Source organism: Homarus americanus, unplaced genomic scaffold, assembly GCF_018991925.1.
Source record: "Homarus americanus isolate GMGI-L3 unplaced genomic scaffold, GMGI_Hamer_2.0 scaffold30870, whole genome shotgun sequence".
Classification (NCBI taxonomy): Eukaryota; Metazoa; Arthropoda; class Malacostraca; order Decapoda; family Nephropidae; genus Homarus; species Homarus americanus.
This window is the reverse complement of record NW_024724584.1, coordinates 70,046-85,120: the sequence shown is the minus strand read 5'-3', so window position 1 is coordinate 85,120 and position 15,075 is coordinate 70,046. Positions and strand designations below refer to the sequence as shown.

Sequence of the window (15,075 nt, the reverse complement as noted above, 5' to 3'; positions counted from 1 at the left end):
CCATGGAGTCAAGCATCGCTGGAACTACCTGATCTGGAATTAATTGAGACACCCTACCTTAACCCCAGCAGAAAGATCACTCCTTGCATTTCCATCAAGACTGGGAGGGAAACTAATCAATCAGAGGGTTTGCAGCCACTGAACATCAAAATTCACTTAAGATCACGGCAGCCCTCCACGGACCACATAATAGCCCAGAACGCAACAGGGAGGTGGATACCAGTGAAGTAAACAAGATTCATAGGTCCATTAGGACAGAACGACAGCTCTGCCAAAATGATAAGCTGCAGCAACTGTTGCTGCAGGTACCAAGAAATTTTGAAAAAAAGTAGCTATAAGCGTAGGGGTGGGCACCTCGAACTGGTTAACTACGTTACCGATAAGGGCAAATGGTTTCAGTCTAATAAACAAGAATTTACAGATGCCATTGCTCTAAGGCAGGGTCACCAAACTTTTTCACAGTGGGCCGGATACCTGAAAGAATGACGGCGCAGGCCGCATAATCATTCTTGTAATGAGTGATTGTCAGACCAAACCTTACAGCGCCCAGAATTATGTCACATATAACAGCAAGTACACCACAGACCTCGTGGTACCACCGCATTCAGGTTGACACAGGTCGACCTAGGGACTTGACCTGGCCCGCTAATGACGTGAGCGGTGACCTACAACCGCACCTAGCCAAGACACCTGGCCAGGACCACACCTGCACACAATTATCCAGATCAAACTAGTTTAGTGTTAATTGTTTAGGGTCAAAACCGGCTGGGCCGACCCCTATAAAAGGCCCTACAGTCCGTCCACGGGCATTCCATATTCGGCATTCGAGATTCCATCAGGGATTCCATTACGATTCTCATTCTGGTTGCTGTCATCTCTCTCCCGTTCGGGTCGTCACTCGGTTCACTTCTCGAGTCAAGCTCCCCTCTCCCCAGGTCAGGAAGGGACTTCCCGACCAGACCCCAACTAAGCAAGCCTCTCATGAGAGCAGCCCAGCCAGCACTCACTGGGCCTACGTCAGGGTACACGTGAGTCTTGTCAAGAACGTCCTAGGGTGAGTTACCTACTGTGGGAAGTGTATTCATTCAGGTGTGTCAGAGTCAGTGTCAAGTAACGTAAAGCATAATGTGTTAGTACCCCGATATAATAGTGATATTAATGTGTCCATGTCATTGAGTGAAGTAATAAATAGTTGTATCAAGGAGTGTTTAACAAGTTGTCCCTTTAAGAAGTGATATATGTGTATTGACATACGAGATAAGATAAGCGTAGTGGCTGTGCAAATAACATCAGGCCACGCTACCAAGTTTCCTACCTTTACATTCCTACTCTCTATACTTCCTACTTATGTATGTAATTCTCTTCTTGTGAGTTTTGTCTCATTACATTCTGTTCAATACTTGCAAGCAGAACGAAAAGCTCTGGTAACGTCAGGCGTAGTTTTGAGCTCACCACGAGCGGGGAAGGACTTGGGATCCGGCCCTGGCAGACGTGGTTTGTGACCCCTGCTCTAAGAATGCGGTCGGCCAGTAGAGTTTGCCCTCCCAATGCGTGTGTGGCTCTTCCTATGATGTCGATCACGCCATGGTGTGTAGAAAGGGGCTTCATATGCATGGGGCATGACGAAGTAAGGGACCTCACAGCAAATATATTGAAGAAATCTGCTGGGATGTCATGGTAGAACCGACCCTTCCTTTGGATGGTGAGATCTTCAACATAGGACTTCAAACCCATCTAACGATGCCCGTTTTGACGTCAATGCTCGAGGATTCTGGGCGGGGACAACGAGCTTTCTTCGACATAAGGATTTTTTATCCATATGCATGTCTCCATAACCTAGCTCTCGATGCTGCACACGCAGGAACGAGAACGACAAGATAAGGGCATATGGGGGAAATTCAAAACGTTGGTCAAGGCAGCTTCACTCTTCTAGTGTTCACAACCTCTGGTGGGATGGGACCAAGTGCAAGGTTTCTCGCCAGACTCGCGGAGGTGATCTCCGAACAAGCAGCAGCCCAGAAGTTATGTTACAGCCTGGATGAGATGTCGACTGTCTTTCTCTCTCCTTCGGTCAGCTTTGCTCTACCTCAGGGAAAGAGACTTCTGCCCCAATGCCGACAACTGCAGCTAATATTGACTATGAGGCTACAGTCACTGAATGCCACATTGATCTGCAGCTCAACTAATTCAACACAGATAGGATAGGTACTTATGTATTAGGATATTTAATATTAAGTAAACCAAAAAAAAAAAAAAAAAAGTACTAGTAGTAGCAACCGAGTTCAAGCAAGTGGCGCATGCTGACGACCTTACAGGAGCAGGAAAAGTAGGGGACATCAAAGTGGTGGGACCTAGTAACATCACGAGATCACAAATAGGGTACCACCCAAACGCCAGCAAGTCCTTCCTAATTGTGAAACCAGAACATTATGAACGGGCAATGGAGGTGTTCGGTGGAAGTGAGGTCAAAATAACAAAGGATGGCCAAAGACACCTGGGTGCAGTAATCGGAACGACGGATTTCAGACCAAGTAGTTGTGGTGGTAGTAGTAGTAGTAGTAGTGGTGGTGAAGGTGATGGTGGTAGTACGGTGGGTGAAATGTCTTGCCCGACCTCCGTGATCCAGCTATTATGTTATTTGCAAGGCATGATGTGTGTGGGCTGAGTGGGAAGGGAGGAAGGGATGGAAGAAGGGGGGGAGGTACGGAGGGAGGTAGGGACGGAGGGAGGGAAGAAGGGAGGGAGGGAGAGAAGGATGTCTGCTTGGTCCTGAGTAGAGCTGCAAGTTGGATGAAGGTTGTAGGCAGGCAGGCAGGCAGGGAGGGGGGAGGAGGACCTTTGTGTGTGCACCTTCAGGGGAGAGAGGCAGAGCAGGGGGGAGAGGGGGAAGAGGAAGAGGAGTTGAAGGAGGAGGGAGAGGATACAGGGTTGTGGTGGCACCAGGTATAGGTAGGAATCTCAGTAAGTACCTGTCGAAAAGGGGACTCATGATACCTGTCCTGCCATCACTGTAAACACTCACCTGTACTCTACTCTCAGGATGAGTAAAATGTATGAGTGAACACAACGACCTGACATCACCATTCACGAGCATTGACATCCCTTGTGTGTTGCCAACAGAGATGAAGATATGCAGAGTATGGCGTCGCTGATGTCTATGAACACTCCCAACGACATCGCCCCTCTGGAGGACTTCGACGACGAGGACGACAACGAAGGTGAGGTCCTGTGGCAGCCATGTTGTTGACTGTGACGTCATGATGGTGGGGAGGGTGTGGGGGTTGTTGCTAGTTGTTTAGTGTTTCAAAGTAAATTCAGGAAAAATCTGATTGATAATAATAATAATAATAGTGGTACGTGTAGTAGTAGTCTTCTTAATGGTGGTGTTCTATACCCATTATTATTATTATTATTATTATTATTATTATTATTATTATTATTCCCGAAGAAATTTCCTGAATATTAAAGACTCACAAATTTAATGGGGGTTTAAATTATCCGCAAATTTTATCCCCGTCATTAATTCCTTTATTATCTCTCTGACTCCACATTTAGCTTCAACAATAAGCAAATGATCAACTATTCTTGACAGAGTTCATGATAATAATAAGACAGTAAAGCATAACCTTGCCGTGAGTCTGGATAGGCCTTTTGTACTGCTATTCAGAGTAATATACATATATATATATATATTTGTTCACATGGGATCTTGAAGCCGTGTTTGATATGTTAATTTTCTGTGATGTGGGTTGTGTATATTGATGTGTATTGTGTGTGTGTGTGTGTTTCGTGTGGGTAGGAGGTGTTGTTGGGGTGGGTGTGTATGTGTGTGTATATATTTTAATGTGTATTGTTATGTACATTCTTGTTGTGGGTATAGGTTTCAGTGTTGGTAATACAGTATTGTGTTTGTGTGTGTGCGTTTATGTGTTTCTGTGTGTGTATATACTGTATATAAGTGTGTGTACCGATATCGGCTGTGTGTGTCTTTGTTGTGGGGATAAATACGTTCATTAACATTTCTTATGCATGTATATGTATGTATGTATGTATGTATGTATGTATGTATGTATGTAATTGTAAGTGTGGTATATTAGTGTTGTATACATATAGCTAGCTGGCTGTTTCCGCCTCCCTCCCCCACAGTCACCCACCTCCACCACCCACCCACACCATCACACAGCCTTTCACCCCCCACACCACCACCTATCCCACCCCCACACCACCACCCCCACCTCTCCACCCCCCACACACCACCCCCATCCCCACACCACCCCACCTCTCCCACCCCTCCCTCCACCACCCCCACCTCTCCCCACCCCCACACCACCACCCCCATCCCACACCACCCCACCTCTCCCAGCCCTCCACCACCCCTACCTCTCCCACCCCTCCACCACTCCCACCCTCCACCACCCCCACCTCTCCCACCCCTCCACCACCCCACACTCCCACCCTCCACCACCCCCACCTCTCCCACCCCCACCTCCTCCCACCCCCCCCACCACCCCCACCTCTCCCACCCCCCACACCACCCATCCCACACCACCCCACCTCTTCCACCCCTCCACCACCCCCACCTCTCCACCCTCCCACCACCCCCACCTCTCCACCCACCACCCCCATCCCCACACCACCCCATCCCACCACCCCCTCTCCCACCCCTCCACCACCCCCCACCACCCCCATCCCCCACCACCCCCACCTCCCACCCCTCCACCACCCCCACCTCTCACCCCCACCACCCCATCCCACCACCCCCCACCTCTCCCACCCCTCCACCACCCCACCTCTCCCACCCTCCACCACCCCCACCTCTCCCACCCTACCTCTCCCACCCTCCACCACCCCACATCTCCCACCCCACACCACCCCATCCCCACACCACCCCCCACCTCTCCCACCCCTCCACCCCCCCACCTCTCCCACCCCTCCACCACCCCTCTCCCACCCCCACCCCCACCTCTCCCACCCCCACCACCCCCACCTCTCCCACCCCACCTCTCCCACCCCCACCACCCCCATCCCCCCACCTCTCCCACCCCCCACCACCCCCACCTCTCCCACCCCTCCACCACCCCCCACCTCTCCCCACCCCCCACCACCCCCCACCTCTCCCACCCCCACCTCTCACCCCACCTCTCCCACCCCCACCTCTCCCACCCCACCTCTCCCCACCCCTCCCTCTCCACCCTCCACCACCCTCTCCCAGCCCTCCACCTCCCCCACCTCACCCCCCACCACCCCCCACCTCTCCCACCCCTCCACCACCCCCCACCTCTCCCACCCCTCCACCACCCCCACCTCTCCACCCCTCCACCACCCCACCTCCTCTCCCACCCCTCCACCCCCCACCCCTCCACCCCCCCACCCCACACCCCACCCCCCACACCCCCACCCCCCACCAGCCCCACACAGTCACGATGAAGATATTAATAACCGGCAAATTTGTAAATGGTATTAGCAGAGGGCGGCCACGACCCCCATACCTGGTGACTATGGTCGTTGGTGGGCTCAAATGGCGTCACTCCAACACATTTACACTTGGGTTATGTTCGCCATTACTGAACCTCCTGCCGGGTCTTGTGTGGGGGTTTTTGTACTGGCTGAAAAATATGAAATACAGTATCTTAAAAATGTTGAGAAAAAAATAGTGATAATGGTAGTTGTTGTGCATAGATGGTGTGTGTGTGTGTGTGTGTGTGTGTGTGTGTGTGTGTGTGTGTGTGTGTGTTACCGTTGTGTAGGTAGCTGTGGGGACCTGTAAAGTCTGACGTCAAGGCCGATTATTATCGAAGTTTTCCAAATGTGTCCTAATTGTTACTCTCTCTCTCTCTTTCTCTCTTGTGGTTATGACTTTGTCATGTCGGTGTGAACTGACATGACCTTTGTTGGTGATGACCCTATATATATATATCTCTGGTGAATTTTTTATCATATTTTCGTTATTTCTTTCCTGTCCCCCGCCCACCTTTTTCCCACCCACCCGCCCACCTGGCTCTGCGCGTGGTTATGGGTGTGCTCTGGAACACTGACTTGGTGGTATGTGGCATTGGCTCTCTCTCTCTCTCTCTCTCTCTCTCTCTCTCTCTCATTCCGTCCATCCGCCCGTTCACCTATGCCTGGTGTTGGCGGCGGCGGTGTTGTGTTGGCGTGGTGGATTCTGTTTGCCCCGCCCGCCCCTCGCCCGTGAACAACCACCTCCATCGCCCCCTCCCTACCATTCCTCCCAACAGGTCGCTGCTACAGTGAACCAGCCAGCCGTGTGTCTACTCTTCGCCGCAAAGGACGCTCCTCCACACTCACCTCTCCAGGCTCCCCAGGTATCAACCCAAGGCGCTCCCATGCCACGCTCGTATCCGCCCACCCGCCCGTAGCCTCCCCGCCGCCCGTCCGCCCACTCGCTCGTTCGGTCACACTCGCCACTTTCTCCACCTCAACACCCTCTTCCTCCTACACCTATTCCTCGTAACCTCGCTACCACAACTTTCCAGCAAATTTATTTATGATTTTTATTTTATTGATTTTTTGTCTTCCACTAATGCTGTTTCGTCTTGGTAGCTGGACTGGTTTGGTTTTTTTGGTTTTTCTTTCTGTTTACATTTTGTTTTAACCTCACGGGACTCGATACTTCCAATGTATGTTGTGTGTGTGTGTGTGTGTGTGTGTGTGTGTGTGTGTGTGTGTGTGTTTGTTTTGTTTGTTTTTCTACATTAGTTTCACATTTTTTATTTTGTACAACACGTTTGTTTTATTCGCTTGTAACCATCCCGCACCACTCCCGCACCACCACCCACCACCACGCACCACCCACCATCCCGCACCACCACCACCATCCCGCACCACCACCACCACCACCCACCACCACCACGCCGCACCACCACCACGCACCCCACTAGAACTCACTCACTCGCTTTTGGGGGCTTTTTTTTAAGTACTGTGGTTCGCTATCTGGCTTTTATATGCTGTATATATAGTACTTGAGATCTTGTCTTTGGCTTATATTACACTCTGGTATAAACCTTGACTTTCCCCTCTCACTAGATATTTTAGAAAAGAAGATAGTTACCTAACTTACCATAACATTAAATACGTTTGTGATACTCAAGTGTGTTTTTACTGTTTTTCTTTAGTGTTTTTTTAGGACCCAACTACTGTGATGGTGTGTTGTGTTCTGTGTTATATATATATATATATATATATATATATATATATATATATATATATATATATATATATATATATATATATATACACACGAGGCTGTCATGTTTAGTGTAGGGTAGAGTGGTAAGTATGTGGTGTGTGTGTGGGGGTGTTTGGGTTGTGTGTGTGGGGGTGTTTGGGTTATGTGGTGTGTTGACTTTGTATTGTGTGTGGCTGCTCTTTCTGCTTATTTGTTTTCTCTCTCTCTCTCTCTCTCTCTTTTCAGCAGCAAGTATTTACACATCCGGAGTCACCCATTTTAGCTCACCACCCCATTCTCACCTGAAATTGCTCCTGCGTCATTGGCGTAGAGGGCGTGTTAAACCCTACATAAAAGCGGCGACTAGAAATTAAAACAAAAGGTTTAAAATGGTTGTAGGTGAGTTCTTGTGTCATGTCAGAATGTGGGGTGGGGTTGGGTTAGGTTGGGTTGGGTTGGGGTGGGTTGGGTGGGGTGGTAGAGTTGAGCTGAGGTTAGGTTGGGTTAGTTTGGGGTGGGGTGGGTAAGGTTGAGCTGAGTTGGGTTGGGCTGTTGGGGAGTAGGTTATGGGGTGGGTTGGGTTGGGTTAGGTTGGGGTGGGTGGGGCGGTTAGGTTAGGGTTGGGTTAGGTTGGGTTAGGTTGGTGGGTTAGGTTGGGTTAGGTTGGTTAGGTGGGTTGGGCTGAGCTGAGCTGGGTTGGGTTAGGTTGGGGTGGGTAGGGTTGGGTTAGGTTAGCTGAGTTGGGTTGGGTTAGGTTGGGCTGGGTTGGGGTGGGTTAGGTTGGGGTGGGTTGGGTTAAGGTTAGGTTGGGGTTGGGTGGGGTGGGTTGGGGTGGGTGGGCAGGTGGGTGGGGTTGGGTTAGGTTAGGTGGGTTGGGGTGGGTTAGGTTGGTGTTGGGTTAGGGTTGGGGTGGGTGGGGTTGGGTTAGGTTGAGCTGGGTTGGGGTTGGTGGGGTTGGGTTAGGTTGGTGTTGGGTTAGGTTGGGTTAGGTTGGTGTTGGGTTAGGTTGGGGTGGGTGGGGTTGGGTTAGGTTGGTGTTGGGTTAGGTTGGGTTAGGTTGGTGTTGGGTTAGGTTGGGGTGGGTGGGGTTGGGAGGTTGGGGTGGGTGGGGTTGGTTGGGAGTTGGGGTGGGTGGGGTTGGGTTAGGTTGAGCTGAGTTGGGGTGGGGTTGGGTTAGGTTGGTGTTGGGTTAGGTTGTGTTGGGTTAGGTTGGTGTTGTGTTAGGTTGGGGTGGGTGGGGTTGGGTTAGGTTGAGCTGGGTTGGGTTAGGTTGAGCTGGGTTGGGTTGGGTTAGGTTGAGCTGGGTTGGGTTGGGGTGGGTGGGGTTGGGTTAGGTTGAGCTGAGTTGGGTTAGGTTGAGCTGGGTTGGGTTGGGTTGGTTGAGCTGGGTTGGGTTGGGTTAGGTTGAGCTGAGTTGGGTTGGGTTAGGTTGATCTAGGTTGGGTTGGGTTAGGTTGAGCTGGGTTGGGTTGGGTTAGGTTGAGCTGGGTTGGGTTGGGTTAGGTTGAGCTGGGTTGGGTTGGGTTAGGTTGGGTTGGGTTAGGTTGGGTTGGGGTGGGTGGGGTTGGGTTAAGCTTGGTTAGGTTAGGTTACTGTCTTTGTTGGAAGTAATACTGATCTGTAGTCGTCTAATTACTGTAGGTTTCATTAATTAGTTTTGTTAGGGAGGTTATTTGGTTTTGTTAATTTGGTTAATAAGGTAATTAAGTTGTATGAGTTAGCTGGTTGTTGAGGTTTGATAAGGCATTATTAATTTTAGTATCGTGTTCAACTAGATTTAGTGTGTGTGTGTGTGTGTGTGTGTGTGTGTGTGTGTGTGTGTGTGTGTGTGTGTGTGTGTGTGTGTGTGTGTGTGTGCGTGCGTGCGTGCGTGCGTGTGCGTGTGTGTGTGCGTCGACATGGTAGCATCCACAATAGGTCAGATATGTAAGTCACTCGCTAAACTTCTGAGCTTTGGTTAATCTAGGTTAGGTTAGGTTAGGTTAGGTTAGGTAAGGTTAGGCTAGGCTAGGCTAGGTTAGGTTAGGTTAGGTTAGGTTAGGTTAGGTTAGGTTAGGTTAGGTTAGGTTTGGTAAGGTAAGGTAAGGTAAGGTAAGGTAAGGTTAGGTTGGGTTAGGTTAGGTTGGGTTAGGTTAGGTTAGGTTAGGTAAGGTTAGGTTAGGTTAGGTTAGGTTAGGTTAGGTTAGGTTAGGTTAGGTTAGGTAAGGTTAGGTTGGGTTGGGTTAGGTTAGGTAAGGTTAGGTAAGGTTAGGTTAGGTTAGGTTGGGTTAGGTAAGGTTAGGTTAGGTTAGGTTAGGTTGGGTTAGGTTAGGTTAGGTTAGGTTAGGTTAGGTAGGTGAGAAGGTTAGGTAAGGTTAGGTTAGGTTAGGTTAGGTTAGGTTAGGTTAGGTAAGGTAAGGTAAGGTTAGGTTAGGTTAGGTTAGGTTAGGTTAGGTTAGGTTAGGTTAGGTTAGGTTAGGTTAGGTTAGGTTAGGTTAGGTAAGGTTAGGTAAGGTTAGGTTAGGTTAGGTTAGGTTAGGTAAGGTTAGGTTAGGTTAGGTAAGGTTAGGTTAGGTTAGGTTAGGTTAGGTTAGGTTAGGTTAGGTTTCGTTAGTTATTATTATTTCTTTATATAACCCGGTTCCTTCCTTAAGAAATTGGTGTTTGAGGTTGAAGCGACTCTCACTGTGCCTCTTTCTCAACATACCTTCTCTTTACGCACGCTTGAGGTCCCAGTGTTCCGTATTCTCAAAAACTCACTCGACAATAATGACGTGTAGATTATGGTGTTAGTGGTGAGTTAAGATTGAGTTCAGTTTTGAGAATACGTGTACCCTGGTGACTGTCAACACGTGCTTCTGTTGACTGCCTCGTGGTGTTGTTTTGTTGCTTCTGGGTGATGCTTATGGAAGGTGACTGTTTAGTGTTCCCTTCCACTGGTGACTGTTGTGTTATAATGCTTTTACTACTTTAGTGTGTTGGTGATCATGGTGTGTTGATGACTCCCCTCTTCTCCCTCATCCTCAGAGTATAGTTAGTAGTTACCATAACAACAGCTCCTATTTCCAAGGTACCTGTGTAGTTTCCCTCCCTCACTACCCCCACCCTCCTCTCACCACCACCACCACCATCATCTACCACAACTAACTGGGACTCCCTTGTGTTTTTTCTTTCTCCCACGCTCACTTCTTCCATGCTGATGCTCCACCACCACCACCACCACCACAACAACAACCAATGTTTGTGCGTGTGTGCCATTACCACCACCGCTTCAACAACCACTGTGTGTGTGTGTGTGTGTACATGCCACTACTACTATCACCATGGTCACCGGCGGGGCCTCCACACCAGGAGATGCCATGGTCCGCTCGGCCGAGTTCAGTCAACTAGCGGCTCAGATCAGCTCCCTCACCTCCTCCTTTCACCAGGATGACCCCCTGGCCTTCTCCTTCAGCGACTCCCGTGAGTATCCTGCATCCTGGTCACACACACACACACACACCTCAGAGTACCACGCCCTAGTACCTACCTAGAGTCCAAGACGTCAAGAGCAATACTGTACACCTTTGGTTCTTGAGTCCTAACACCTTAAAAGTACTGAACTGTAGGTTATAGAGTCCAACACATAAGAGTAGTGGGTCTTAGAATCTAGAGTCCAACACGTAAAGAGTATCATATCTTACAGCCCAGAGTCTAAGATGCCACAAGTTCTGATTATAAGCTACCATTACCCTTGACATCTTGGTACCAGAGTACAGTAAGTATGGCCAGACTAGTGTTGGTATGGTAGAGATTCTCATAATCTGACCTTCAGTGCTCCACCAGTAGTGTTGGTCTCAGGTAAGGATGGTTTAATCAGTCCCAGGTGGCTCAGTAGTACCTGGTCACTCCAAAGGAAGAAACACGAACAAGATAATAATAATAATAATGATAGATTTAATAATAATAATAATAATAATCATAATAATGATGCGTAAACATTTCCTAGACGTTGGCAAAAGAGGTGGAATATAAAAGGTGTAGATTAATACAGGTTAATTGTCGTGTTTACCTGTCGTGTTTGTACCAGGTAGGCTCCTAAGGTGTGTGATGGCATTACAGGAGAGTCAATGTGTGTGTTATTGTCTCAGTTAGGTTAGGTTGGGTTATGGTATGGTTGTGTGGATAGGAATAAGAGTGGGTGAGGGCTAAGACTGTAGAGGTGGGTAAGGAAGGGAACTCATTGTGGGTAGTGACGATGAGGTATAACCGTGTGTGTAGGAGTGACTCAGGGCATATTACCGCCTCCTCCTGACAAAGCTTCTCCCCATTGTACTTAGATTAGCTTCTCTGGACAGCTTCAACCTTGGCCGTCCAGTTTAAATGTTGTGTACCCACCCCGCAGCTAAAAACATGTACCTGCTGTTATTGGGTTGAAAGAGAGAGAGAGAGAGAGAGACCCCATAGTTAATAAGGAGTTAAGTAAGTGAGTGTGATTAAAGCGGATTTAGTGAATAGTGTCTAGAGCTGTTAGACGGAGCTGATAAAATTCGGTTTTCGTGGTGCAGAAAGTTTTAGTTTGTTGCCATATACGTCAACAGGTAAGTTCATCACTACAGGTGCCATAAGTCACCAGGGAAGATAAATACATATTCAATAAAGTAATTTGGTAAGTAAACAAGTTGGTAAATAGTTTTGTAAGTGAGTAAAGTAGTAGGTAAGTATTTCAGTAAGTTAAGTGTTTTAAGTAGTTAAGTAAGGTGTTCGGTAAGTAAGCAACTGCCAGGTGAGTGCTGCATCATTAGTTACCTGTATGTCTTGCCTCCAGCACCTTATACAAAACTGTGTGGTGTACTGTACAGGTGTGTGGCAGACAGACATGTGTACTAACAGGTGTGTGGGGAACCTCCTCACCTGTGCCTCTGCATCGCTAATGAGGTGTACAGAGTTGTGGTAAAATAATGACAGGTGTAAATGAGTGTTGTTGGAGAACTCTGCCTGAAGATAGTGTGTGTGTGTGTGTGTGTGTGTGTGTGTGTGTGTGTGTGTGTGTGTGTGTGTGTGTGTGTGTGTGTGTGTGTGTGTGTGTGTGTGTGTGTGTGTGTGTGTGCTTACAAAATCATTAAGCACCGTTTAGTTTTAGTCTCTACAACACACAACTGTTTATAATAATTATAAACAAATAAATGTGGACTTGAAACTGTTGATTTACAAATGGACTCTCTAGTTACAATTTACAGGTGGACTCCATACAATTTACAAATGGACTCAATACTGATGATTTACAATGGGACTCGATACAAGATTTACACATAGTCTCGATACTCAGGTTTGACAAATTTATTCAACACTTTATTTACAAACAGACTCAAGACTTTATTTACAAATGGACTCTCTACTTACGACTTACAAATGGGGAGAACATTTACGTTTGTGTTGTGTTCTTCTAACTGCTCCTGTAAACAGTTATTGTAAAAAAAATATAATTAACAGCGGCACTCCACGTATCATTCACCCATTGTAAATCTCACTTTTTTTCTCCTGTGATGTAAATATAGAAGCACATGTTTCCCCTTGAGGTATTTGTTTCCTTTATAATATTGTTTTAGATTAAGGATTCTTTAAACTAATGGCTTTTGCTTGGTGTTTCCCGGCATCTAAGACTCCTTAAGACTCTGTGTGTGTGTGTGTGATGTGCTGGAATAAACTGAAAGGAGTTAGCTGTTTTTTGGGGGGTCAGAGTCGTTTGTGTGACGTGCGGATTCAGTTCTGTATTTTACACTTTATAAAAATACTGCGTTACTCATTGACCCAAAAATAAATGCTTATCATGAGAATTTATTTATTTTTTTATATAAGTTTGGTGCTCGGGCTGATTAATGGTTATATTGGATTTTTGCGTGAGATAAAGTTATTAATATTTTTTTGGTTAATTATTTTAGTTAATTAATTTTTCAGGTGTATTGTTGATTGTCGTGTTAATCAGGTATTACATGTATTGAGATTAGTAATTAAATAATACACTTTTTTTTTTTACTTGCTGATGACGTTTCACCACCTGTGTGTGTTTAATCAAGTATTTAAGTCACCTGGAAAATTCAAGATATTTGTAGTTTCAGCGAGATACTAGACCGTATTTCAGCATTAATTCTTGGTGTTACTGAGAGACAAAATGTGATTTCACTGTAATGATAAGGTGTGTTTAAGAAGGCCGGTACCTGAGTGTGGGTGTTACGTGATGGGCACCTGGGGTAAGGAATGGTGTTAACCCCTTCACTACAGGGTGATTATATCCAGTACAGACAGACCTCCATACACAAGGGGTTAAGGGTCATAGTGTTGTGTTGTGTCCTGCACCTAGACTAACGCTTGGTGGTGCTGAGGGGCGGCGTCTCCTACAAGGTGATGGAACACAAGGCCTCGTACAGTGTGTAGCGCCTATCTGATGTTCCTCACGGGGGATAATAATACGAGTATCTTGTAGTTTTGATGTTAAAGATTGGTAAGGTCTATTTTTGGGGGGTAGGGTGGACGATGCTGCCAGAACATGTCAAATGATGCTGTTAACAGAGGAACCCAACATTGTTTTTTACCACCTGTAGATGGCGCCGCCCCTCAGCTGGGTGCTAGATAAAGGCGCACCTGTGAGTGTGTGTGTTAAGGCTTGGCACTGCTCACTCTCTAACACTGTGTTGTTGCCTCTTGGCCCCGGGCCCTCCCCCTTCCCCTCCCCTGTAACAGTGCTGGTCTCCGGCTACCCCCTGGACCTCTCAAGCCCCGACTGTGCCCACCTGCAGCCAGGCTCCGCCCTCTCACCGCCCCACTCACCCTACACGCCCACGCCCACGCCCACCCCTCTACAAGGTATATTATTGCCTGGTGGTAGCTGGGGTCACGGTAGGCCTTCCCCTCCTTCACTGTACTAAATATTCTCCGTCTCCGCCTGTACTAACATTACTCGTGTTGACTGTGATGGTAAGTACAGTACTACGTCACTCACGAGGGCCTGGCCAGCACCTGGCCACACAGACATTACAGTTACCTTTAATATTTTAGTGATTTCTCTTGTCATATGAAGAATATCTTATACAATCATATTGACGATTTATTAGTAATTTATATCAATGACTTTGTTTAGTTATCTTTTGAAATTATAGCTTCTTTTAGGACACCCAAACTGGATGTATAGATAATATGTGTAGTGTTTAAAGTGCATGGAGGAATAAATTAGGTGGTAGGTGAAGGTTTAGGATTATTGTGCTGATGAATCTAAGTGATGTCTTCCTTCCTCTCCCTCCCACCACCACCTCAGACTCGCCCCTTAACGCTTTCGACGAGACAGAGGAAGACGCGGCCACACTTGAGGGAGGAGAGGAACAAGCCCACGCCCTCTCCACCGATGGCGACCCCTCCTCCACCAACATCACCAGCAGTTCCAACACCTATCACCAATCCGAAGGTCGTGAGGGAGGAGCTACAGGGACCGCTGACTCTGCCACTACCGCCACCACCTCTGCGACTACTGCGTCACCCACATCAGACCAACACACATCCGTCCAAGAAGGGTGAGTACTCAACTGAGGAGCTTTGTGTTTTTGTTTTTCTTTACAGAACGATTTTGGACCCGGATTTTCTGTACCATTTTGGACCCGGATTTTCTGTACCATTTTGGACCAGGATTTTCTGTACCATTTTGGACCCGGATTTTCTGTGCCGTATATATTTATTTATATTTGTACTCTTTGGAACTTCAGTTACTGTATTATTTGGTGCTGTAATCTCCGTACTGTATGTATATTGCGTAAATTCTTCCAAGTGGTTGATACAGTCCCATGATACTTGAAACATCTTTTGCTGTACTGTAAGTCACAAAGTCGGTGACCCTGTAACCGCCTTATACAATATTATAGAATGTAGTGACTTACAAACTG

General features: G+C 47.5%; 1 protein-coding gene across 3 annotated transcripts; it reads left to right on the top strand.

Moving 5' to 3' along the window:
- Positions 1-2,974: 2,974 nt before the first annotated feature.
- LOC121864449 (soluble scavenger receptor cysteine-rich domain-containing protein SSC5D-like) lies at positions 2,975-14,744 on the top strand. 3 transcript variants are annotated; one of them, XM_042363473.1, is made up of 5 exons: positions 2,975-3,218; positions 6,237-6,323; positions 10,517-10,627; positions 13,886-14,008; positions 14,457-14,744. In XM_042363473.1, exons 1-5 carry the CDS (start codon positions 3,131-3,133, stop codon positions 14,711-14,713), a joined length of 666 nt encoding a protein of 221 aa, XP_042219407.1. In that variant the 5' UTR covers positions 2,975-3,130; the 3' UTR covers positions 14,714-14,744. The 3 variants fall into 3 exon arrangements, with proteins under 3 accessions (XP_042219407.1, XP_042219408.1, XP_042219409.1); XM_042363474.1 differs by lacking the exon at positions 6,237-6,323 and having other exon boundaries at positions 2,977-3,218; XM_042363475.1 differs by lacking the exon at positions 13,886-14,008 and having other exon boundaries at positions 3,065-3,218; positions 14,457-14,742.
- The last annotated feature ends 331 nt before the right edge of the window (positions 14,745-15,075 follow it).